At 39.0% G+C, this 24,350-nt stretch overlaps 1 protein-coding gene across 3 annotated transcripts in view; it reads left to right on the top strand.

Annotated features, from left to right (window-relative positions):
* ALG5 (ALG5 dolichyl-phosphate beta-glucosyltransferase) overlaps positions 1-24,350 on the top strand; it is a 49,256-nt gene that overhangs the window by 4,284 nt on the left and 20,622 nt on the right. For 2 of the 3 annotated variants that reach the window (XM_054256798.2, XM_002748972.7), the window contains exons 3-6: positions 304-350; positions 1,652-1,720; positions 6,106-6,198; positions 10,144-10,257. In XM_054256798.2, the coding sequence (XP_054112773.1) occupies positions 304-350; positions 1,652-1,720; positions 6,106-6,198; positions 10,144-10,257 (323 nt within the window). The remainder of the gene's footprint in view (positions 1-303; positions 351-1,651; positions 1,721-6,105; positions 6,199-10,143; positions 10,258-24,350) is intronic. The other variant, XM_008998144.5, reaches the window with a different exon arrangement.

The following is a 24,350-nucleotide window of genomic DNA, read 5'->3' as shown; positions in this document are numbered from 1 at the left end:
ACATTAATAGATGTGGGCTGTGTTTTGTGCACAGTTGATAATTGTTGCAGTTCGGCAGAGACGGAAGTGACTATTAGCTCTCATGAATAAGAGCAGCATCTTTAGGCAGTGGGGACTGATAAATGGTCTAAGAGGCAGTAAGGAAGATGTGGACAGAAGGCAGGATTCCAGATGGGAATGACCATTGAGAGAGTACCAGAGGGCTTGTTAGATTCTTGGGACTTTTTTCTGTATGTAAGCTGAATGTGCCTGGCTTGGAAAATCATTTTCAAAAGCGATTTTTAATTTTTTTTTTTCTTTAAGTGCCTGTGATGATGGATGAAGCTCTGGGCTATCTAGAGAAGAGACAGGTATCGTGTTTTCTCTTTTAATATGATATCTCCAATTAAAACTAGACCAGGTCACCAACTTGTGGACCCCAAGCTAGATGCACTGTGAGAGGCAGTCCCGGCAGCACCCCGATCGCTGGGCCACCTGCTGCTTGGCTTGTTGCTATTCATGAGTCCAGCACGTGGCACGCTACCTCCAGAGGCAGGTGGGTGACCCGGGACAAACCAGGAAGCTGAAATTTCTGTTTCCCTACCCTTCTACCCATTTTTATCCTCTCTTGCCTGATGACGTATTTAAAATTGAGTGATAACGTATGTCTGCAGACTTTGTATAATGCTGCAATGCTGTTTTTACTTTTGTGACTTATAAGAAAAGGTATATTGTTGTTTTTGCTGTTAACTTTTATCCTTTTCTCTTTTTTTTTTAACTAAGTTTGAATAAACAGAAAAGCTAAATCTGAATGAACAGAAAAAAGAGATATTTTTAAAAGACTTACACTGGCGTTAAAATGATTTTGTATTTCTTCAATATTCTCAAGAGTCTCCTCTCACATTCTTCCTCTTTCCCCTATATAAGAAGGGAAGTAATACACAGCCTTCTATTGTAACATTAGCTGCCCCTGGAATCTCCTTGAAGGGATTAAGGATTAAGTGAATTCTTGGGGGAAAAAAAGTTTTGATTTACTTTGCTTTTAGGTTTTTTGTATAAAAGGGAAATAGAAGATTCACTGAAAGAGAAAGGCCTGTATTACTTTATTACTGACTCCAAAAATTCAATTTAGAGAAAAGAAGAAAGGAATTGAGCCATTAATATATATGAGGCTTCTACCTCTCCGATTACCTGTAATTTTCACATCTGCCACATAGAGTAGATTGTTCTGCTCTCTTTTTTTTATTAAGAAAAAAGGCCCAAAAAGTTAAGTTGCCCAAGGTCATTAGGCTAAGAAATGCTGCAGCCAAGCAGTAATCTGCCGTCTCTAACTTCAAACCTCCGGAGCTTTTTCCTTACACTCTTGTAGCCTCTCAAATGTGCTGTAGCACCACAAGTGCCTGGCTTCTTCCACCACCAGGGCACAAGGTAGACCGGGGAGAGCAAGCTGACTTGGAGAGATTGAGTCAATATTCACTGTCCACCTCTACCCAGGATCTCTCTTTTTTTTTTACTTAGCCTTTTTATTTTATGCTGTTTGTGCCCTAATATTTATGTTTAAATTTATATGTGTCAACACTAAAGCAGTTGTTTTTTCAATTATTGATGATTTGATTAGAATGATTTATGGCAGCTATGCCAAATTGTGTTATTTTCTTTTTGCTTCTTGCAGAAACGAGATCCTGCATTCACTTATGAAGTGATAGTAGTTGATGATGGCAGTAGAGATCAGACTTCAAAGGTAAATACAGCTGCTTTTAGAACTGACAGTAGATAGAAAATAGAGATTGATTTTGCACATATGAAATTCACTTTCATTCATCAGGGGACCCTAAAGCTGTGCCTAACAGTCTCCATTGTTACAGTGTAGACAGCAGAAAAAACAGATTTCATTTATGGGACTTCTCCATAACACCAGGGAAGCTTTGAAGATCGCCAGATAGGGAGGTAACATGCCCATTCACAGTTCCTCCGAACCTCGAGAATAGGAACCTTCGTTGCCTACCAATTTGTGCTTTATTTTTCCCTAAGCACAGTTTCCTTCTGCTCCATCTTGCCTTATAATTTTTAAAGCAGTCATGCAAACAGAAAGCTGCCTTCCTCCCAGCCACTGGGAATCAGGTGTGTCCTTTCACATGCATAGAAGGATCTGGCGTAGGAAGGGTAAGTGCTGCACTTTGAATAGTGAGTATGATGTGAAAGCTATGAACACAAGCCATGTCAGCAGTTTAGTGATACATGAAGGAAATGGCATGGAAAGCAGACTTCGGACACTTGCTGTTGAGATTACAGAGGCAGCCTAGACCCAGCTGAGGCTGTGCATCTTCTCCTGAGGAGCACTCTTTTGGCGGCCCTTGACCTGTGAGTGGTCCGCTGCTCTACTGGAAGGATCAGAGATGCCCTCTCAGGCAGGACAAGCAATTGACCCCACTGATCCAACGTTGGAAGGAAGTGGAAACTCGAAATTATATTTAGTAGAAGTTTTTATTTAAAACAAACCAGTTTCCGCTTAGTAGTATTTATGGATTCCCTGGTTAATGTCTTACACTCTGAGGGGTGTGAGGAAAATTTTAGATATGGCTCTTGTTCTTGGGGCCTTTCAGACTACGGAGGCACAAAGTATAATACAAGAGAAAACTGCAGTAGTACAGTGACATGTATTATATCCTCAAACAACATATCAAAAAGGCGAGTAGGCACTCAGTAGGAACTCAGTTCACAAATGTTGGCCAAGTGACAGCTGCTCTGTATACTAATGGCCACGCTGTAAAGCTTCAGTGTGTGTCCATTCCAAAGAGGTGTGGCTTCCACAATGTGTTCCTTCCTTGAAGCTAGATACCAAAAGGGAGGTTTTCATCCTAACATAGGAAAGTCTCATTAGTTCACTTAGCTACTTACATAATGACTCTATCTTCTTGGTTTTGGAGTCTTATGATGAATATCAAGGATTGGATGGTTCCAGAGTAAACATCTACAGCCCAAATAAATGTTCTTTCTTTTTTTTTCTGAGATGGAGTCTTGCTCTATTGCCCAGGCTGGAGTGCAGCGGCATGATCTTGGCTCACTGCAATGGTGCGTTCATGGCTCACTGCAACCTCTACCTCCCAGGTTCAAGCGATTCTCCTGCCTCAACCTCCCCAGTAGCTGGGATCTCAGATGTGTGTCACCAAACCCAGCTAATTTTTGTATTTTTAGTAGAGATGGGGTTTTACCATGTTGGCCACACTGGTCTCAAACTTTCAACTGCAGGTGATCTGCCCACCTTGGCCTCCCAAAGTGCTGGGATTACAGGTTTGAGCCACCAGACCTGTAATGTCTGTTCAAATAAATGTTCTTTGAACAGACATTTCTTCAGCTGTTAAGCAGATGTCTAAAATACAAAGATGTGAAGACCACTCTCTGCCTTGAAGGAATTCCCATCTATTAATAATACTGGAAATATCAGCAAATGATTAGAGCACTCACTGGGTGTTAGACATTTTTATCCATTAGGAACTGTATCAGAGAGTGGCTTAGATAATAAAGAAAGTTAATTATCTCTTCTGCCAAGAGGTCTGGACATAGTTGATTCCAGAGTTGGCTTAGCATTTAAATAGGATCAGGTTGCTGGATCCATATTTTCAGTCTCACACATTCCATCATCACAAAATGGCCACAGCTACAAATATTACATGTTCTAGAGTAGTAAGAGATAGCCAGGACTTTAACAATCACCTCTGGGATGGGCATGGTGGCTCATGCCTATAATCCCAACACACTGGGAGGCCAAGGTGAGAGGATTGCTTGAGCCCAGGAGGTCAAGGTTGCAATGAGCCATGAACTCACCATTGCACTTCAGTGTGTGTAACAGAACAAAACCCTATGTCAACAACAGAAAAAAAAGAATTATCTCTGTTTTTAACTCTCCTTTTTAACTACAAATGAAAATCTTTACCAGAAGTCTTCACTCCTCCCTGTAGTAAAGCCCATACCCAAAGTTCACAGGCTAGAACTCACTGACATGACCACCCAAGCCTGCAGGGAGGCTGTGAAAGTCCTCAGCGTAGAGGAATTAAACCAACCATGGTTCATCCCCTAGGGCTTCACAGTTGTCACTATGCAGTACTGGGGCCATAACAGCAAAGAAGAGAGTCACTGCTTTATTGGCAGCTGGTTAACAGTGTTACATCAGGAGTGGGCACACAGGACCATGGCTGCATTTGCTCTTTGAGACTGATAGATTTCAGATTGTGCGTCAGACACCAGATATAAAATTCTTTGCCTTTAAGTAGCTGACATTTACAGTTGTATTATGTGATGAGTAAAGTAATAGTTGAATGAGAAAATGCTTTTGTAATACATATTGCTACTAGAATTATACTTTTCTTCTCATAGGGGAAGGTGAGGATGGGCATAGAGGCTAGAAACGAGGAATGGTGTTTGGTTGAGTCTTAAGCTAGCCTGACAGGTGAGGAAGCTAGAAACGAGGAATGGTGTTTGGTTGAGTCTTAAGCTAGCCTGACAGGTGAGGAAGCTAGAAGACAGTGTTCTGAGTAAAGGCGTAGAAGTGTGGGACCATGGTGTGCTCTGGAAATCTCCAATACTGCTAATGTACAGGGTACTAACGGGGCAGCCTCAGAAGCTGGCTAAAAAGATGAGGGCTGAATCACAGAGGATCTCCTGTGCTGTGATAAGGGACTACATGTGATACTTAGAACAACAGGTCATCACTGAGGATATTTGAATAGGACTTAAGTGAACTGATTTCCATATTGGAAAGGCTACTCGTATAACTTTGAGAATGAATTAGGGAATCAGGCTAGAGATGTGGAGACGTTAGGAGATAAGGCCCTGAACTGGGTCAGGAAGATGTGAGGATGCCATGGAGTTGAGAGGCATTTTATAAATCAATGAGTTATAGTAGCCAGTGAATTGTGATGGGTGATAGAAGTGGAAGATGATTATCAGGCTTATAATTTGAGCAACTTATGCCATTTGCTGCAGCAAGGAATACAGACTGAGCAGGAGTGGGAGGAGGAGATGAATGAAATTTGGAGTTTTCTTTTTATCCAATATACAACTAGGTGACACAGGAGAGAAGAGTCCGGGCTGTAGACAGACATGTGAGATTCATAAATACAAGCTGTAATTAAGCTCATCCAGTGACTCCCGGTGAGCTTATATGTTGAAAAGAGAAGATGACCAAGGGTTTCCTATTAGCTATGTGGTTGTACAATGTAGAGTCGGTCCTTGTGAGGGTTATGGAGCAAGCCAAGCAAAAGGAATTGGAGGTGAAAACTTAGGAACAGTTAGAGGAGGGCAAATGCCAGATGAGAGCAGCTTTTCAGCTGCCTGTAGAGATGGTTGTCGAAGGAGAGAGTACCTTTGATGGGCTAAGGATATATGGAAAGGGGATGTAGAAAAGCCAAGGGCTTGAGCCATACTACAATGGATTGAAAAATAAATGGGCGATGAAGAAATGTGGGTGGCCAATATAGATCACTATCTCATGACTTTGATTATAAAGCAGAGTAATGGCAGAAGCTTGAGAAAATAGTGAAGTCAAACGAAAGTTTTTAGGATGCTGGCAGCTTGAGCAAGTCTGAGGCTGTGGAGCCAGCAGGGAGGAAAAGATTGAGGATTTAGAAGAGAAGTTACAGCATGAATATCTGCTGAGAGAGAGGAATTCAAGTGAAAAGACTCGGGGGAAATGGTCAGGATACAAACAGCCTATCTGAGGAATAATATCGATTGCAGACCAGAACAAATACAAAAGTCATTAACCAGCATAGAGGGCCCCATCACAAGTTTGTACCAGTCAGACAGCACATGGCTTTTGTTTTTTTGTTTTTTTTTGCAGCTCAGTAGCTTAGGTAGAGGAGTCGAGAAAAGAAAAGAAGGTCATTGCCCACTCTGATCGTTCCTCTGCAGGAAATTGAGCTGTGACTTCAACTTAGTAGTCAATGTTATATCTTGGCACCAAGAACTCTACAACTCTTCCAGGCTATCAAAATGTATGGTGGGTATCATCTAGGCAAGAAGGGGCAGACTACAATAGCAGCGCTTAAGCCGAAGTGAGAAACACAGCTCATGTAATTCTCTTAGAATCCAAATTAATTTTATTCTGACTTCTATATAATTTCACAGGTAGCTTTTAAATACTGCCAGAAATACGGAAGTGACAAAGTACGTGTGATAACTCTGGTGAAGAATCGTGGGAAGGGTGGAGCGATTAGAATGGTAATACATATTTTCAACATTTTTATCGAAAACATGAAGTTACTTTCAGTAATGTCTTTTGCAGACTTGAGTGTTTGCTGGCTGCCTGAATACCAGCATTTCAAGTTAGTGATAACATATTTTTAATACTAATTTCATGTTTTTAGTCAAATTTTAAAATATACCATATCTATAATATACTGGGTAATTTTAAAATATATTTATGTTTATCTTAAAGTTTAAAATGTTACCATCTACTTCTGTATCTTTGATAGAGTTACCAGATAGTAAGCTTATGTGTTTTTTTGCAGTTTAAAAAATGCTTTTTTGTATTAGGTTTTACCTTTATAAGATATGATGTTGTGTATGGTAGCATGAACTAAGATGAATTTGACTTGGGTCTATCCTGGTGAAATGTGCAGTGTAATAGAAAGGTAAGCATTTGCATAAGTGGAAAAGAAGGTTATAATTATGAGAGACATGCAGATAAAGTGCTAAGAAATTTCAAAAAAGCGGTTACTGTCAGCTGAGGCATGTCAGGTAGGATTCAAGCTGAAAGTTTAGAAATCAAGATGTATGATGAAAGAAAACCTAAATAATTGACTTTGACGTTTATTGTTTAAATATTTTCCTTATAAAAAGAAGTCTCGAGGTAGGCAGTCCAGGGCTTGTTCAGCTCCTCAGTCATCAGAAGTCCAAGCTTCTGCCTTTTCACTCCTCCTTCCTCATGCACACAGGGTGACTCCTGGACACTAACCTGGACATGTCCACATTGAAACAGAAAGGAGAAGGGAGAGCTTCATCCTCACATGTTGCCCTCCTCACAATGTCTGTTAGTTGGATTATTGTATAGATGAGGAAGGAGGTAAAGTAAATTACTCAAGGTCATCAGGTGATAAGAGGTAGAGTCAAGATTTAGATGCAGTTAGTTTCACTCTGAAAGCCATGCTCTTTACCTCTCTGATAACTCTACAGAGAAAAGATTTGAGAAAACAGCACACCATTTAGCAAAGCCAGAAAAGACAGAAATAGGAGCTCTTTGGATATGTACTAGAAACGGTGATTCACTCTGACTAGGTCACAGGATATGTGAAACAAAAAAGAAAGTGGGATTGGTGCGATGTCATGGTGGGCTTTGTATCTTTCCATTTGTTTTTTTTCTTCAGCCAGCACTGTACTTTAGTTAGAGACACTGAGATGAAAGACACCTATTCTGTCTTTGAGGACATCACAGTTTAATCGGGAAACAGACCATTGCCATACAGTGTTGTAAATGCTATAACAAAAGCATATGCAAAATGTTGGTACCACTGTCTGTTGTGGGGAGCAGCAGAGCTGTCTCAGAGAAGGCAAATTCTGAACAGGGTCTTCAAGGAGGTTTAGGACTTAACCACATACAAGTTGGGAGGGCGGGGAGCTTAGATGGGAAACATGAACAGAGGCACAGCAGTGTGAAAGAATATGCCGCAATAAAGGACTCAGTCATGGAACCCATGTCTCGACTGTGGAGATGAGGCTAGCGGTGTGGGTGGGTTCAGGTCACAAACTGTAGAAGAGGGGCTTTTACATTTTTTACCTGTGACAGAGTGGCACTTGATCAGCCAGCAGCAAGTATAGCAGTATTGGGCAAGGTATGATAAACATTTATTTGGATGCTGATAGTGACACAAGAGAAGGAAATGAGGGGATTAATGTGGGAGCTATTAAAATGAGGTCGAGCTGGGTCTGGGATCGGAGAAGAATGACATGTTAAGCCATTCTTACATTGTTATAAAAAAAATACGTAAGACTGAATAACATATAAAGAAAAGAGATGTGATTGATTCATGATTCTGCATGCTGTACAGGAAGCATTTGCCTCTAGTGAGGGCCTCAGGAAGCTTCCACTCATGACAGCAGGTGAAGAGGGAGCAGACGTGTCACATGGCGAGAACAGGAGCAAGGTAGTGGGCAGGGAGGGGCTACACAGTTTTAAACAACCAGATCTCATAAGTACTTGCTCATTATTGGGAGGACAGCACCGAGCCGTTCTTGAGGAATCCATCCCCATGACCCATACACCTCCCACTTGGCCTCACCTCCAACATTGTGGATCACATTTCAGTATGAGGTTTGGAGGGGACACAGATCCAAACTATATCAAATGAGTACCAGTGGCCTTGGATAACTGGGATGATGAAGACGTCATTAATAGAAGGAATGAAAGACTAGGGGAGGAGCTGGTGTAAGAGAGAGTATGTTGTGTGTGAGCCATATTAAGTTTGAGGCAACAAGCAGTGGTATCCGGAATAGCCTAGGAGAGAGGGTGTGAGTGAGTCATCCACATACGTCGGATGGTAGTTGAACCTGAACCCATTTAACTGGCAAAGAGGAGGTTACAGAGAAAAGGAGAACCAGGAAATCTTAAGCCAGTGAGTCACATGAGAAATAATATGACTGAGGTGTAAAATATGACTGAGGAACACAACGGGAGTTGCTATGATAGATAGACTCCCTTTTTGTTTTGTTGTCGTTGTTGTTGTTTTTTAGACTACCTTTTTAAGGAGCTGCGGTAAGGTGAAGTCCATAGACGGTAGAATAGGAAAGTAGGCTTAAAGTTTGATCATGCATTATTGAAATGATTAGTCACTTACTTGTTTTTTTTTTTCCCATTTCAAACTAACAGCTCCAGTTTTTTTTACCTTGTAATATTTTCTCTTATATATGTTGTTTAGATGTTGAGTGTAGCATTTTTATTTCTGCCCTTTTTTTTTTTTTTTTTTTGCATATATTCTTCTCCCCCACCCCTTTTTTTAGACAGGGTCTTGCTCTGTCACCCAGGCTGAAATGCACCTGGTATGATCATAGCTCACTGTAGCCTTCACCTGGGCTCAAGCGATAATCTCACCTCAGCCTCCCAAGTAGCTGGGACTACAGGCATATGCCACCATACCCAGCTAATTTTTTAAAGTTTTTGTAAAGATGGAGTCTCGCTGTTTTCCCAGACTGATCTCAAGCTCCTGAGCTCAAGCAGTTCTTCCATCTAAGCTTCCCAAAGTACTAGGATTATAGGTGTGTGTCATCTCGCCTGACCTTTTGCATTTGTTCTAATGGGTGTGATAAAAGGACGTCACAGATACTAACTAGTGAGCTTATTATAACATAGAATAAATGATCTGATTTCACTCTACATTTCTATGTCTTATCCATAGTCACACTATGTTGTGTTATCAAAGCAATTTTATCAAACCATAAATATATTTGCACTTAAGAAATAAGGAATTCACTCAAATACACCAGAGAAATTAAAAATTGTGCAGTTTATTTCTGTATGAAATATGCACTTATGGAGCCATAATTTGCACAAAAGCCTAGTCAGTTCAGAATTGAATGGCATAATTTTGCTGTTTCACATACTACAAGTGGCATAAAATCACATTTGGATTTATGGATCATTCTTAAACTTTATTGACACTCCTTGTTTCTTTAGTTAATTTAATAAACTTTAGATTCTATAATAAAGGATATTAAAGACCTGTAATCTTACGATGCATTTCACAGCAAATCTGCATATTAGATTGTTCAATCTGTCCATAAACATATTCTTTATATGTGCTTCTAAGTAGCTCCTAATTCATTTTAAGCATCCTGGCATGATAAACATATAGTAAGTATGATAGATATTGTCCCTTTTTATTCTTAGTGACACAGAATATCTTTAATTTATCCAAACCTATTTTATTATCTTGATGTTTTCCAAGATATTTGTAGTGTGACTTAAATAATGAAGATAGGCAATAGGTACATTTAAGAAGATCTTATTAGTATACAGGTAATACGTTTTCAATGAATTCTGGCCTCCTTCAGCCATCTCATACCTCACCTTTCATTGTTAGGTATTTTAAGTAAATCAGAACAGACCGAAATGTCATTGAATTTAACCTTAATTTTAAGCAATTTCCTTTTACTTGAAATTTTAAAATACAGGGTATATTCAGTTCTCGAGGAGAAAAGATCCTTATGGCAGATGCTGATGGAGCCACAAAGTTTCCAGATGTTGAGAAATTGGAAAAGGGACTAAAAGATCTACAGCCTTGGCCTGTGAGTATAAGAATATAGTTTAAATAACATTCAATCTGGAATGCAGGGGAGCTAAAGTAAAATTCACGAAGAATTTACCCATCAGTGTAAAAAATGAGTGTTTTTGATATGAAATCCTCATATAAATGGTACACCCCACAGAGGAACTGATCATTTTGTTACAAATATTGTCTGATTTTATGAGATTCACTTGACAGTTACTTATTTAATATTGTGGCCATTTCTTTCTCTTGGTTTCTGATTGCTTCTATCCAAGTTGTAATATTTATTGTGCATGTTCAGTTAAGGCTTTTATTTAAAAGTATAGTCTGAGTTCCAGGTAAAGATGTGAAATGAAGCTAGATCACAGAATCCAGTTTTTGATGAAACAGACAAAAATCACAAGCAGCAAGCACTCAAAAAGGGTTATTTGAAACTTCATGCCATAACTTCAAAAACTGGAGGTTGAGGAAAGAAAGAAAATCCCAGTGCCATTCCCGCCTTTAAAAGCCATTTAGAGAAAGGAGATGAATTTATCAAATCCTGAGCATTTGCCAAATACTTCACAGTCTGGAAAGAATAAGAGAATGAAAAAGTACCCTTGGACAACATAAACAATATACCTAGCATCATACAATATGTCAGAATTTCTGCAGAAGCAAGAAAACTTGCTGGATCTGCATTTTCAGGACTGTCAGCTAAGCTGGGCACACAGATCCATGTGACTAGATCCTTTCCTGGATGGAGTGTAGCTTGTTCAAGACACTTGACAAAAGCTCACAAGACGAACCCAGGTAAACCAACAAAGCCATGTAGAGCTCCAGGGGAGGGTCCCTCCTCCCTGCCTTCCCACCACCTACCCTCAAGACCAGATAAAAATACTCACGCCTTGAAATTCTAGTTTAGAAGGGGAAGAGGTAAAAGTACATATCAAAGAGAATGTTCATTTACTTAGGAGAGCTGCCCGTGTTAATCATGACAAAATAAAAGAAATAAATGGCAATCACACCAACGTTTTACTGCACAAAAAGAATTAAAGTTGCATATAAAAGATTAGACAGTGTAATCCAAGGAAAAGGACAAAATTACATGCAAGTATTTTGGCTAAAGAAATAAAACAATGAAAATAAGAATTTAGCAACACAGGTCTTCAAAGGTAAGATGACAAAACAACAAAATGGTATTAGAAGAAAAATTACAGCCCAGGGTTACTTGCCTGTAATCCCAGCACTTTGGGAGGCCAGGGCAGGAAGATTGCTTGAGGCCAGGAGTTTGAGCCCAGCCTGGGCAACATAACATGACCCTGTCTCTATAAAAATAAGAGAAAAATTAACAGGATGTGGTGGTGCCTGTAGTCCCAGCTACTCAGGAGGCTGAGGCTTAGCAGTTTGAGGTTATAAGGAGCTGTGATTGCCCCACTGCACTCCAGCGTCAGTGACAGAAGCAAGACCCTGTCTCTTAAGAAAAAAAAAAAATTACAGAAATAAGGAAACAAATTGAGACCAAAATAAGATCAATATGTAGAACTAGCTATAAATGAAATAGACCTAGTTTATTTTAGAACTGAGTATTATTACATATTTTTTAAGATCCTATTCATTATAGCAGAAAACAAACCAAACAACATAAAATCAGTGAACATATAAGCCCCCCAACAAATTTAATAATGATTACAGAAAAACTCACTGTGTATCTTTCCATAAATATTTATTTAATTCCACTCTTTGTTAAGTATTGTATTTCTCCCCCACCGTCACCCATTCCCCATCTCCTTTATTTCTAATTGTTTTTTGTTTTTTTATAGGTGTTTTTCATTTTTTTAAGATTCTAAATGAATAATATAATTCTTAGGAGAATTAGCTGTAAAGATATTCATACCAGTGCTGTTCAGAAGAGTAGCACTAGCTACATGTGTCTATTTAAATTTAAATTAAATGAAAATTTAGTTCCTCAGTTTCATGACTTGTGGCTAGAAGCTACCCCCCTTCTTTGTTTTGTTTTGTTTTGTTTTAAGGAGATAGGGTCTCACTATGTTGCCCTGACTGGACTCTAACTCCATCCTTCTGCCTCAGCTTCCTGAGTAGCTGGTACTACAGAAGTGAGCTGCCATGCCCAACTTGTATAGCATTTCCATCATCACAAAAAGTTCTCTGCCTTATAATGTGATATGAATTTATTATTGGATATGTTATAGTTCACTCTTAATAAAAAAGTGTTTCATTTCCCACATCTTAGTAAATCATGATCGGCTAAAAGGAAAATTTAATTCATAAAGTTACTTGGTGTGACTTTCTTGTTCTCCCCAGAGGATCTTTCTACAGGGAGCCATGAGTGGGAGGAAGGGCAGAGGGTGTCAGATTTTTAGCAGCTGACTTTGTCATTCAACAGTCAGGCAAAGAAAAATTAAATGATTTTGCTTATGTTAGGGAGTGAACCAAACGATGAAACAGAAAAAATATCTGAACTTTATTCTTGAAATCTAATTCCTTTATCCTACTCTGAAAACAATAGGAGTTCTGATGCAATATTTTTTTCTAATCATAATCCCATTTACTGCATTGTTTCTATAAATGTAAGTTTTAAAGTATTAAAATATATGCTTATCATTAAGCTATTAATTCATAGCCTTTGTTTTATAGCACCTTAAAGTATCCCTAATTATTTTTAAATGTCCCAACTCAATTGAATTAATTTGAATTCAATTTAGTAAGTTTTATTAATATGCATCATATAATACTTTTTGGAGGAGGTAGAAAGGAGGCAAATAAATGATAGGTGGTTAAAGTTACAAAATCCATAGTTTTTGGATTCACCCAGTGAAAAGTATCATTATTCTGACAAAGCTTATAAACTGCCAGTCATTGCTCTCAGAAAACTTGCATTCTGAAGCTGACATGCATAGAGAAATTAGAAGAAATCTCCTTAATTATGTAATTCAGGTGTTAGAGAACTTTTTTGTAAAGGGCCATATAGTAAATATTTTCACCTTTAAAGCTAGTCAGTCTCTGCGGCAGCTACTCAGCTCTGTTGTAGCATGAAAGTAGACAGAGATAAAATACATTCATTATTTACACCAGTAAGCAGCAGATCAGATTTGGGCTACAGGGTATAGTTTGTTGACCCTTAAGTCTAATTCAATCATTTATCCAATATTGGAAAGTTTTTACAACTACCTAATAATGATCTTTCAGCCTCTGCTGCATAGCTCTAATGATGCCTACGCAGCTCATTCTGTCTCAGCTTAGCTGTAAGTTCCTCTAGACACTAAATGCAAATCTGTCTCCTTTTAATCACCCCCTTCCATTGTTTCTGTCTTTTGTAGCTACACAAAATGATCTACTCCACTTCTTTGTGACAGCCCCTCAGAGAGTCAAAGCTGTTCTCCATGTATATTCTCTGTTTTAGGCTGTCAGTTCTTGCAGTTTTTAGAGCGTATTTTTTTCTTAACCATCGTAATTTTCCACTGAAGATGTGTCTGTGTGGATTTGGTTCCCACATTACACTGTTACTTCATACAGGTATTTCCAACTCTTTTCCTATTCATTGCCTTTGAACTTTGTTTCTCCATCCCTATACTGGTGTGAATTTTTTCTGTTCTTTTTGCTTTGTATTCAGGAGTGGAATTGTGGCTAGTTATCTCTTAACAACTTCAACTTGTTAGATTTTCCATGTCTAAAGGTATAGGTTCTTATTCTATCTCTAAGGCAATAGCTGTTATCTTCTCAATTCATTAAGCCTCAAATTTGATAAGCATACCTTGCATATATTTCCCTAAACCCTAATAAAAATAATGACTGAAATAGTTCAGAAAAGAATGAAGCAGGAACACGGGTTTCATAGTCAAGTCCTGTAATTACATGATTATCTCACTAGGTGGCAGTCATTAGCTTAAATGTCTTTTACAATATTGTTTTGACCGTTTAAGTAATTTCTTCAGTATGTTTTATAGTGATTTCTAATGTTTTCTTTATTATCTGATTTTTTTTAATGACAGCAAAAAGAAATTTGCTACTACTTATTGTATTTTCTCTTGAAGTAACCAGGTCACATGTTCTGGTCTGATGATTCTTATACAAGGTCATCTTAGAAAAGTTGCCTACAGTTTCTTTTCTGAAAATAAATGCTCTTGTAAGGTTTTAAACTTCATGTACATAATTTAGAGCTTTGTATAATACATACAAATAAAATAGGGCATTTACATTTTCATATTAAAAGTTTTATTTTTTGAGACAGTGTCTCACTCTGTTGCCTAGGTTGGAGTACAGTGGCGTGATCTTGGCTCACTGCACCCTCTGCCTCTTGACCTTAAGGGATTCTTCTGCCTCAGCCTCCCAAGTAGCTGGGATTACAGGCGTGCACCACCACACCCAGTTATTTTTTGTATTTTTTGATAGAGATGGGGTTTCACTGTGTTGGCCAGGCTGGCCTCAAACTTCTGGCCTCAAGTGATCTGCCCACCTCGGCCTCCCAAATTGTGGGGATTACAGGCTTGAGCCACCGCACCTAGACAAAATTTTTATTTGTATTTTACTTGTATTTTATTTTTTTTATGTGTAAAACTTTTAAGATTTTCAGTTTCCTAACCAGTGATTATTCTACATCTTTTTAAAAATATGCTTGTTTTTTAGTAATTTTTCTAAGCACAGCACATCCTGGCCAGGCTCAGTGGCTCACACCTGTAATCCCAGCACTTTGGGAGGCCAAGGGGGTAGGATCACTTGACGCCAGAAGTATGAGACCAGCCTGGCCAACATAGCAAAATCCCATCTCTACTAAACATTTGCTAGGCATGGTAGTGCATTCCTGTAACTCCAGCTACTCGGGAGACTGAGGCATGAGAATTGCTGGAAACTGGGTGGCAGAAGTTGCAGTGAGTTGGGATCGTGCCACTGCATTCCAGCCTGGGTGACAGATAGAGACTGTCTCAAAAAATAAAGATAAATTTTTCAAAAAAAACCAAAAACCCAAAGTGTGTGATGATCACTTGTTCAGTTGATTAACTTTCTAAATTGAATCAGAAATCCCTAACAGGCAAAATAAATGCTAAAAAGTCTGTATTTCATGATCACAGTGTAATTTCTCAGGCTATGACTTTGGTTTTAAATTCTTTTTTTTTTTTTGAGACAGAGTCTCATTACATCACCAGGCGCCAGGCTGGAGTGCAGTGGCGCGACCTCGGCTCACTGCAACCTCTGCCTCCCGGGTTCAAGCAATTCTCCTGCCTCAGCCTCCCAAGTAGCTGGGACTATAGGCACTCACCACTACACCCAGCTAATTTTTTTGTATTTTTAGTAGAGACGGGGTTTCACCATGTTGGCCAGGATGATCTCGATCTCTTGACCTCATGATCCGCCTGCCTCGGCCTCCCAAAGTGCTGGGATTATAGGTGTGAGCCACCAACCACTTCTGGCCTTTTTTTAATTTTTTTTATTTTTTTTTTTATTTTATTTTTTTGAGACAGGATCTTGCTCTGTCACCCAGGCTTGAGTGCAGTGATGTGATCTTTGCTCACTGAGACCTCCACTTCCGGGGTTCAAGCAAATCTTGTGCCTTAGCCTCCTGAGTAGCTGGGTCTACATGTGCAAAACTCCATGCCTGGCTAATTGTTTGGTATTTTCAGCAGATGAGATTTTACCATGTTGCCCAGGCTGGTCTTGAACTCCTGACCTCAAGCAGTCAGCCTTCCTTGGCCCCCGAAAGTGCTAGGATTACAGGCTGAGTCACCGTGCCTGGCCCTTAAATTCTGATTTAGACAATAGTTCTAACAAGTTTAGTTTTTAGCTTTTTAAGCCCATATATGACTAGAATTAATGGATATGAAAAAGATACAGAGAAAAATTACATTAAGAAGAACCATAGGAAGCAGATCTTAACCACACACACCACTCAGTCTGGACTGCTAGGTTGCTTACTAATGACACTGAATGCTCTTTTATCTCTAATATAGTAATCCTTGGCCAGTTGTGGTTTTGTATACCAATGATTTGTATGTGCATGTGTGGTTTGGTTCCTTAAAGGAATCCTTTCTCCCTTTTTTTGTGTACCCTGTGAGCAAGTCTAAGAAGCTGGTATATTTGTTTTACTCTCTCAATATATGGGTAGAAAACCAGGCTTCCAAAAGAGAACTCAGCCTCCAAAGTCATTTGTTTTAGAGACCAAGCAGTTATTACACATATATTTTACTGAGATCTTTGTGAAATCAAATAAGTAAAAGGACAGCAAAAATAAAAGGGCCGTCTTGAAAATGTAAAAAGAAGTAGACTGTATAGAAAACTTACAGAGAGCCTCTCTTAGCAGATCTCAAAGCGGTTAATCATTGAAGAAAGGCTCAGGACCAGGGCTGCTTATCAAACCCGGGATTTAATGCCAGCGGTTAAGTAGAACAGAGAACTGCAAACTTTTCCTGTGAAGGACCAGAGAATAAATATTTCAGGCTTTGTGAATCACATGTGGTCTCTGAAGCAATCCTCTTCCTCCTCCCTGCCCAGCCCTTTCTTAGCAAAAGGCCATTCAAAAACAGGCTGAGTTTGACCCCATAGGCCATAGTTTACTGACCCCTTGTGCTAACCGCAAGAATATTTATAGAAAGTTAGTATCCCCATGATTGTCATGAGAAAATGCTTTTAATTTAAAGACAGGGCCAGGCACGGTGGCTCACACCTGTAATCCCAGCACTTTGGGAGGCCAAGGTAGGCGGATCATTTGAGGTAAGAAGTTTGAGCCAGTCTGGCCAACATTGTGAAACACCATCTTTACTAAAAAGAAACACAAAAACTAGCTGGCCGTGGTGGTGCGTGTCTGTAATCCCAGCTATTAAGGAAGTTGAAGCATGAGAATCGCTTAAACCCGGGAGGCAGAGGTTGAGGTGAACCAAGATCACACCACTGCACTCCAGCCTGGGCAACAGAGCAAGACTGTCTCAAAAACTTTTTTAAAAAAAGGAAAGTGTAAGATTTTAGAATGATTTATATCCGAAAAGATTAAAATTTTGGTTCTAGAAAAGATATTCTCCTGTTGCGTAGAGATTGGTTCATGTGAAAATGTTCATGCCTAGTGATAAGGCAAAGTTTAGGTATGTATTGTGTAAGTTAACTACTAATTATCCGTCCCAGTGGAACATAAGCATCCCTAGAAGAGGGTCCTTATCGCTGCATCTCCAATGTCTAGAATACTGTAAATAGTAAGGACTCAGTAAATATTTGTGGAACAAATGAATACTACTGTATACAGTCTCTAAGGGGAAAGCCATGTTACATTTAAAAATACAGTCATAAATGATACCAAAAAGGCAAGTTCTCATAGGGGGAATAGATGCTAAAATACGCCACTTTTGTATTACTTCTCATCTGGAATTTAGGAAAACACTGAAGAAGTAGATGGTCAACTGATTGAAAAAATGCTGCCAGTGTGGCCGGTGGTAAAGAGAGAAAGGATGTAGCAATCAGATGTATGGTAGGGATTTTGTTTTTATTATAAAAGCATCACCAAGGCATTGTAAAAAGATTAGAAACAGCCCAAAAGAAGAAAACAACCAACCGTATCTTATCACCCAGAAAAAAACCTGTGTTAATACTTTTTAATGGAGCATTTCCTCTGACTATCTATAGTCTAACAATGTAATGGGGTTTTTAATATACTGATATAAAAGCATAAAGACTCTCTATGGAATAGTTGTTAGTAAATAAGGAAAAATCTTGAGAAATTATTTGGGCCATGCTCTTATTTCTAAATAGATTTCAGCATGTATAACCATCCTATACGGATAAATGTTAACATACTTTTTATATTTTTTTAAACTTTTTACTGTCAGTTTTAACATAACCAAAAGTAGTGTGAATAGTATAATAAACCTTTGTCTAACTTCAACAATGATCCACATTCTGATGTAGTTCTTTTTTGTTTTTTTTTAAAGAAAATTCTATTGATCAGGCATAGTGGCTCAGACCTGTAATTGCAGCACTTTGGGAGGCTGAGGCGGGTAGATAGCTTGAGCCCAGAAGTTTGAGACCAGCCTGGGCAAAATGGTGAATCCCCATCTCTACAAAAGAATATACAAAAATTAGCCAGGAGTGGTGGTAAGCACCCTAGTCCCAGCTACTCAGGAGGCTATGGTGAACGGATCACCTGAGCCTGGGGAGGTACAGGCTGCAGTGAGCCGTAATCACACAACTGCACTCCAACCAGGGCAACAGAGTGGGATTTTGTCTCCAGTAAAAGAAAAAGAAAGAAAATTGTCATAATAAGACTGTTTGGAGAAACCTTAAGAATCGCTACAGTTTAAATATATTCAGTAGACTGGCTTTTTAAAAGGCTTTATAGATATATTTTTATTTCAAATTTAGTTGCTATCAAAACTTGAGAAGCTCTTTTGTGTCATGTAAAATTGTGAGTATTCATTTTCACCATAACACCTTCATAATAATGCTTCTTACGGTAGAGCCTTTTTGTTACCATAATAAAAAATAATTCACCTTTCCTCATATGAAGGGGCAAAAAGAATGAATGTTGCCAAATTTATGTGCTCAGTCTGAGCAAGTTGATACAATACTTTATAGAACAAGTTGAAAATATGAATCAAGAGCTTTAAGTTATTCACATCCATTAACACAGGCTTGAGAAATTTATCTTAAGGAATAAGTTTTCAAGGATTTTTGATTATTTGTTTTGTAAATATAGCTGTTTTTTCAAAAAAAGGAAAAAATTGAAAACAGTTTAAAATGTCCAATGGTAAGTTATACTAGTTAAATTCCTTATTGTATGGGATGATTATTTATTATACATAATTAAATGAGAAATGTTTAACATCTTGATATATATGGGTAGTTGTGCAATAATGTTAACACATTATGTATTGTGTATAATAATATGACAGTATAATATCGGTCGTCTCTGGGTGGGGGATTATGGATATTTTGAAGTTTTTTCTTTTTTTTTTCTTTTTTTGAGACAGAGTCTCACTCTGTCACCCAGGCTGGAGTGCAATGGTGCAATCACTGCAACCTCTGCCTCCTGGGCAAGCGATTCTCCTGCCTCAGCGTCCCAAGTACTTGGGATTACAGGCAAGCACCACCACACCTGGCTAATTTTTGTATTTTTTTTAGTAGAGACAGAGTTTCACCATGTTGGTTAGGCTGGTCTTGAACTCCTGACCTTGTGATCCACCCACCTGGGCCTCCCAAAATGCAGGGATTACAGGCATGAGCCACCTTGCTCAGCCTGAATTTTTTTTCTTTAATTGTTTTTAACAGTGAGCCTGTATTTTGAGAAAGAAATGGTTTTCTTAAAATAACTTTAATTTTTTTAATAAATACAACTTTTTCTTAGCTTGGTAGTTTGTTTCATACACCAAGTTTCTCTTTCTGCCCATAGGGTGAGTGTGATTAATTTTACTATCTGACTTTTATTTTACTAATTTCTAAATTGATTCCACTTGGTTTCTATATCTGTATCTCATTTGGAGCCAGAGTTTTCTTTTGGAGTACCTGTGCCAATTTCTGTTTCCATTTCAGTATGTGGAAACTTTGGATGTAGAATCCAAATAGGCCTGGGTTCAAATCCATGTAACTTTGGGTAAATTAATCCATCCACCTTCACATACCTCTTCTATGATATATGGATAATGGGAGCCCACGTTCATAACTCTGAGGTAGTGATTAAAATAAGGAAATGTAACCAGGCACAGTGGCTCATCCCTGTAATCTCAGCACTTTGGGAGGCTGAGGTGGGGGTTCACCTGAGGTTGGTAGTTCGAGACCAGCCTGGCCAACATGGTGAAACCCCATCTCTACTAAAAATACAACAAGTTAGCCGGGTGTGGGGACACGTGCCTATAATCCCAGCTACTAGGAAGGCTAAGGCAGGAGAATCACTTGAGCCCAAGAGGTGGAGGTTACAGTGAGCCAAGATCGCACCACTGCACACTCCAGCCTGAGCAGCAGATCAACATTCATAAATAAATAAATAAGTTTAGCGTGTGTTCAGCACTCAATAACCAATACCTCTAATTAATATCTTTTATTTTTTATTGAGATGGAGTCTCGCTCTGTCACCTGGGCTGGAGTGCAGTGGCACAATCTCAGCTCACTGCAAACTCCACCTCCTGGGTTCCTGTGTTTCTCCTGCCTTAGCCTCCCAAATAGCTGGGATTACAGGCATCCGCCACCACACCTGGCTAACTTTTTTTTTTTATATTTTTAGTAGAGACGAGGTTTCATCATGTTGGCCAGACTGGTCTTGAACTCCTGACCTCAAGTGATCCTTCCTCCTCAGCCTCCCAAAGTGCTGGGATTATAGGTGCGAGCCACCGTGCCCAGCAAACATTCATCTTTGTGCTTGATTTTTTTCATCAGATCCAATTCTGTTACTGTTTATGATTGTTAATGTAAATTAGTTATATTTCTAGTCTGTTTCTTTTCTTCAGTAAATTGTGTGAAAACATTTAACTTAAGAAGTACTGCAGACCAGGTGCGGTGGCTCATGCCTATAATCCCAACACTTCAGGAGACCAAAGAGGGTGGATCACTTGAGGTCAGGAATTCAAGACCAGCCTGGCCAAAATGTCAAAACCCTGTCTGTACTAAAAATATAAAAATTAGCAGGGCATGGTGGCACATGCCTGTAATACCAGCTATTTGGGAGGCTGAGACAGGAAAATCGCTTGAACCAGGGAGCTGGAGGTTGCAGTGAGCTAAGATTGTGACACTGAACCCCAGCCCGGGCGACAGAGTGAGACTCCATCTCAAAAAAAAAAAGAGTACTGAGAAAGATTCCAATTAAGTATTTCTTTCTAGAAGATAATATACTTCCTACCACTTGTTTGTTTTTTTTGAGACAGCCTCGCTCTGTCGCCCAGGCTGGAGTGCAGTAGCATGATCTTTGCTCACTATAACCTCAGCTCCCAAGTTCAAGCCATTCTTATGTCTCAGTCTCCTGAGTAACTGGATTACAGGCATGTGCCACCACGCATGGCTTTTTCTATTTTTAGTAGAGACAGAGTTTCACCATGTTGACCAGGCTGATCTTGAACTCCTGGCCTCAAGTGATTCCTGCCTGCCTCGGCCTCCCAAAGGCCTCCCAAAGTGCTGGGATTACAGGCATATTACAGGGATGAGCCACTGTACCATTTTTTTTTTAATGAGTTGGGATCTGATTTTGTTGCCCAGGCTAGGGTGCAGTGGTGCCATCATGACTCAGTCTCAAACTCCTGGGTCAAGCGATCCTCTTACCTCAGCCTCCCTAGTAGCTAGGAATACAGGCACATACCACCACATTTGCCTCACTTAATTACCCCTTTTAAAAGCCAAATGTCATAGTAACTTAAATATTCACTTTTAAAAACCATGGGAAATTCAGTTATACTCCAAAAGAGGTTTAAAAGAAAGAGACTCCTTGTCTACAGACATTTTCTAGCAAGGGCAGTTTTTAAAACAAAGATATCTTTCATTTCTGAAGAACAGCTAACTTTTTGAAAGACCGTTTAGATTAATTCCACCTGATAGTGAGATTGGTATCAGGGATTCAGCTCTTACATCAGAATTCTTCAGATACACAGAGCTCTTAAAAGCTCTTCGGGACTTATGCTGAGATAAAAATGGGATTTTTAAAAGAAAGTTTTTTGGGTTGTGATTTATTTTCAGTTTAATTACATGGTATTTTAACTTTATTCATGAATCTTTGAAATGTAGAAGGATTTTTTTTTTATGTATTACTCCATAGGGTTATTGCTCTTTTCGCATTTAAAGTTAAAACTGATTTGCTGTATGCTATTTGAACTTTTAACACGCTTCGTCTCTAAGAAAACTCTTCTCTCCCTTTCTGCACAAAGCACCTCTGCCAGAAAAACAAGGGAAGAAATTATTTTACTACTAAACAGTAGGCAGAGCATATAACAGAATTTTTTTTCCCCCCGAGACAGTCTTGCGCTTTCCCAGGCTGGAGTGCAGTGGTGCGATCTCTGCTCACCACATCCTCCACTTCCTGGGTTCAAGTGATTCTCCTGCCTCAGCCTCTTGAGTAGCTGGGACTATGGGCACACGCCACCACAGCCAGCTAATTTATGTATTTTTGGTAGAGACGGGGTTTTCCCATGTTGGCCAGGCTAGTCTTGAACTTTTGACCTCATGTGATCTGCCCACCCTGGCCTTCCAAAGTGCTGGGATTGTAGCCATAAGCCACTGTGCCTGGCTAAGAAAATTCTTGTTTTCTTTTTCTTTTTTTTTTTTTTTTTTTTTTTTTTGAGATGGAGTCTTGCTGTGTCACTGAGGCTGGAGTGCAGTGGTGCAATCTCAGCTCACTGCTACCTCTACCTCCCGGGTTTAAGCAATTCTCCTGCCTCAGCCTCCTGAGTAGCTGGGACTACAGGCATGCGCCATCAGCCTGGCTAATTTTTGTATTTTTAATAGAGATGGGGCTTTGTTATGTCACCAAGGCTGGTCTTGAACTCTGGTCTCAATCGATGCACCCACCTTGGCCTCCCCAAGTACTCAGGTTACAGGTAAAGAACCTCTTAAAGAAAAATTTGGCCCACATGCATTAAAAATGTTCAGACTTTTAACTTAGTATTCTAAGTCTGTGACTCTCTCCAAAGAAGGAAATCTAAAATACAGATAGAGTTTTATATTCAAAGATATTCTTTCAGTTGCCTTTCTATAACTGAAATTAGAAAGGACAATGAATAGGCAAATAGTCAAAGTAATGGTAAATCTGAACATTAAAATATTGTATAGCCCTTACAGTTGACACACACACACAAACAAACTACCATGCAGCACTATTATGACAAATGATTGAAAGGTAATCATACCTGAATCTTATCAAGTCTTTAAATCTAACTACCAGTTTAGAGGAACACGTTAAATGTTAGAGCAGGACATGTTAAATGTCACCATGGGTGTACAGTCAGCAACATCTAAAACCTGTACAACAATGTAGTTTCTTCAACAAGTTACACGAAAAAAGTTTAAAGAGGCAGGGAGAGCCCACAAATAAAAGAAGAACCAATTGATTTATATATATTTCATTTGGCTCTTCATTCAAACCAACTAAAAACATTTAAGAGATAATTGGGCAAATATGGAAACTGTGTATCTGATGGTATTAGGGAATTATTGATGTTTTAGGTATAATAGTGGTATTAAGATTGAACTATATATGAATTTGTAACATGTGATGTCTTGAATTTGTTTCAAAATAATCTCAGGTTGGGTGGGGTGGCGGTGGGGGGCTTTATGTGTAACAACAAGATTGGCAATGTGTTGCCTCTTTTCCAACTGTATTTTTGGGTACTTTTTAAAAATAATTAGTAGATGCATTTTATGCATTTTGGAAATTAACCTTTTGTCTGTAGTATAAAGTGCCAATATTTTCTCCCAGTTTTTTTGTCTTTTCATTTTGAATATGGTTGGATTTTTTTAAAGAATTGTCATGCAATTCTTTAAAATTTTATTATCAAAGTGATCACCATCTGGTTTTCTGTACTCGTGCCTTCCTTGAGATCATTTAAAAAATGATTTCTGATATTTTACATTTAAATCTTTGATATGTCTAGACTATGTCCCAGTATTTAATTAAGAAGCTCAAGTCCAAATTAATTTGGTTTCCAAGTGGCTACCAAGATGTCCCACACCATTTGTCAGTTCATCTTTTTCCCACTGATTGAAAGGTCATCTTGATCATATTCTGAGCACTCATATGGCTTTGTGTGTGTGTTTCTGGCCTTTCCATTCTGTCCATGGATTTGTCTGTACACATTCCAGTACCTTAGCTTTATCATATATTTTTAAATTTTTTTGTGATGAGTTCTTTATTACTCTTGAATTTTCCCGGCTCTTTTCTTGATTATTTTTGCTTCTCTTTTTAAAAAGTTTTTATCAGGCATGGTGGCTCATGCCTATAATCCCAGCACTTTGGGAGGCCAAGGCAGGCAGATCACTTGAGGTCAGGAGTTCAAGACCAGCCTGGCCAAAATGGTGAAACCCTGTCTGTACTAAAAATATAAAAATTAGCTGGGCATGGTGGCACGAACCTGTAATCCCAGCTACTCAGGAGGCTGAGACAGGAGAATTGCTTGAACCCAGGAGGTGGAGGTTGCAGTGAGCCAAGATTGCACCACTGCA

Source organism: Callithrix jacchus, chromosome 5 (genome assembly GCF_049354715.1).
Source record: "Callithrix jacchus isolate 240 chromosome 5, calJac240_pri, whole genome shotgun sequence".
Lineage (NCBI taxonomy): Eukaryota > Metazoa > Chordata > Mammalia > Primates > Cebidae > Callithrix > Callithrix jacchus.
Note: the sequence above shows the minus strand (reverse complement) of the source record. Positions and strands in the feature narration are given on the sequence as shown.